Below are 1566 nucleotides of genomic sequence, written 5' to 3' on the forward strand. Positions count from 1 at the left end.
ACGGCGGCCGAGTTCCGAGCCGGCGCGCGTAGGCGAGCCGCGGCCGGTGTCGCTGGTGCGGGGGCGGCTTTTCCGTTTATCCCCCCCCCCCCCCCCGCGCCCGCCCGCCCGCCCGCCCGCCCTCAGGCCTTGCCCCTCCGCAGGCGCGGGAGCGCTCGCCGGCGAGCACCTCCTACCTCTCGTCGCCCGGGTGCTCCCTTCCCCCGTCCCCCCTCTCCTGACGCGCACCCCGCGCAGACGGCGCTCCGGGACAGACGGAGCAGCGACCGCGCGCGCGGTCGCTGCTCCGCCCCTCCGTCGCGCGCGCCGCGCGCGCGCGCTCTGCCGCCACTGCCGCCGCGCCCCCCTCGCCGTCTGTTTCCCGCCGTACTCGAGTATGGTGTGCGGTGCGCGCACGCGCAGCGCACACAGCAGCACCTCCCCACACCCCACCCACCCCGTCGCGCCGCCGCCGCCGCCCCCGCCGCCGCCGCCGCCCCCGCTGTAGGTGTAGCGTTTGGGGGGGCGACTGGCGACGGCAAAAATGCAAGCCCCGCCCCTGGCCACTGTTTCTTAGATCTTGGCCGACAAGGGAGGAGGCATCTTGCCGAATGTTGGACGCTGGCCCGTCGTCGTCGATCGGCGACGACCTCGACCGCCTGGAGGATATTCTCCCGAGCGAGCCCGTCGATCTGAGTGACTGGCTCGAGCCACCGACGCTGCAGTCTCGCGTACCGTCGCTCAAGGTCGAGGACCTGCTGGTCGACACGGGCCCGATTGCGGCGTATGAACGGCTCCGCATCAGCTTCTTGCAGCAGGACGCGCACCGTGTCGACGAGAATCACGAGACGGGCGACAAGGAGTACATATACACCAACCAACGGCCGTTCAAGGTCGTTTTGCAAGCGCAGGGCGCAAACGGAGGGCCGCTGCCAATCGATAACCTCCACCTCACGGTCCGGCTGATGCTCGAGTCCGGCAGCGACGTGCGGCCGCCGACTCACGCACCCACCCGCCGCCCCGTCCCGCCGCACTCCACCGCCCCGCCGCCACACCTACGGCGCCCCTCACGGTGCGTCCCGCGGCGGCCAGGTGGAGGCCGAGTCCAAGCAGCACGGCGCGCATGGCCCGCTCTTGATCGGCGATACGCGCGTGGCTGTCGGCAGCGACGGCGCCGCCGCCACCCAGCCAGAGAGGTGAGGAGGGAGCGGCGCTGTGAGTGACGCGCCCCACGTCACGATAGGCGTCCACCGCGCGACCACCGCGCGTCAAGCGGAAGACGGGCGCCGTGACGGCGTCTCTTCACAGCTCGCTGCGTGATCAGGCGCATCCCGCGACAGTGTGTGTGTGTGTGTGTGTGTGTGTGTGGACGGCGTCTCTTCACAGCTCCCGCCGCGAGTAGGCCTCGCCACCTTCGAGCTCACTCTTGGCCGGACGGCCCTCTCCTCCTTCTGCAGCGGGCAGCGCTTCTGCCTGCTCTTCCGCGCTGACCTCCCTGCCGACCTTCTCGACGAGCCTCGGCTCGCCCACCTGTCGGCGCCTCTCTCCCTCGCCTCGCCCCCCCCCCCTAGAATGCCCCCCCCCCCA

General features: G+C 71.8%; 1 protein-coding gene across 1 annotated transcript in view; it reads left to right on the forward strand.

Annotated features, from left to right (window-relative positions):
* The first annotated feature begins 571 nt into the window (after nucleotides 1–571).
* Nucleotides 572–1566, forward strand: part of EMIHUDRAFT_432843 (hypothetical protein) — a 3116-nt gene continuing 2121 nt past the window's right edge. The window contains exons 1-3 of the mRNA XM_005761806.1: nucleotides 572–965; nucleotides 1072–1150; nucleotides 1382–1525. Coding sequence (XP_005761863.1) covers nucleotides 591–965; nucleotides 1072–1150; nucleotides 1382–1525 — 598 coding nt within the window. The 5' untranslated portion in view covers nucleotides 572–590. The remainder of the gene's footprint in view (nucleotides 966–1071; nucleotides 1151–1381; nucleotides 1526–1566) is intronic.

The sequence above is a fragment of the Emiliania huxleyi genome (assembly GCF_000372725.1).
Source record: "Emiliania huxleyi CCMP1516 unplaced genomic scaffold EMIHUscaffold_7, whole genome shotgun sequence".
Classification (NCBI taxonomy): domain Eukaryota; phylum Haptophyta; order Isochrysidales; family Noelaerhabdaceae; genus Emiliania; species Emiliania huxleyi.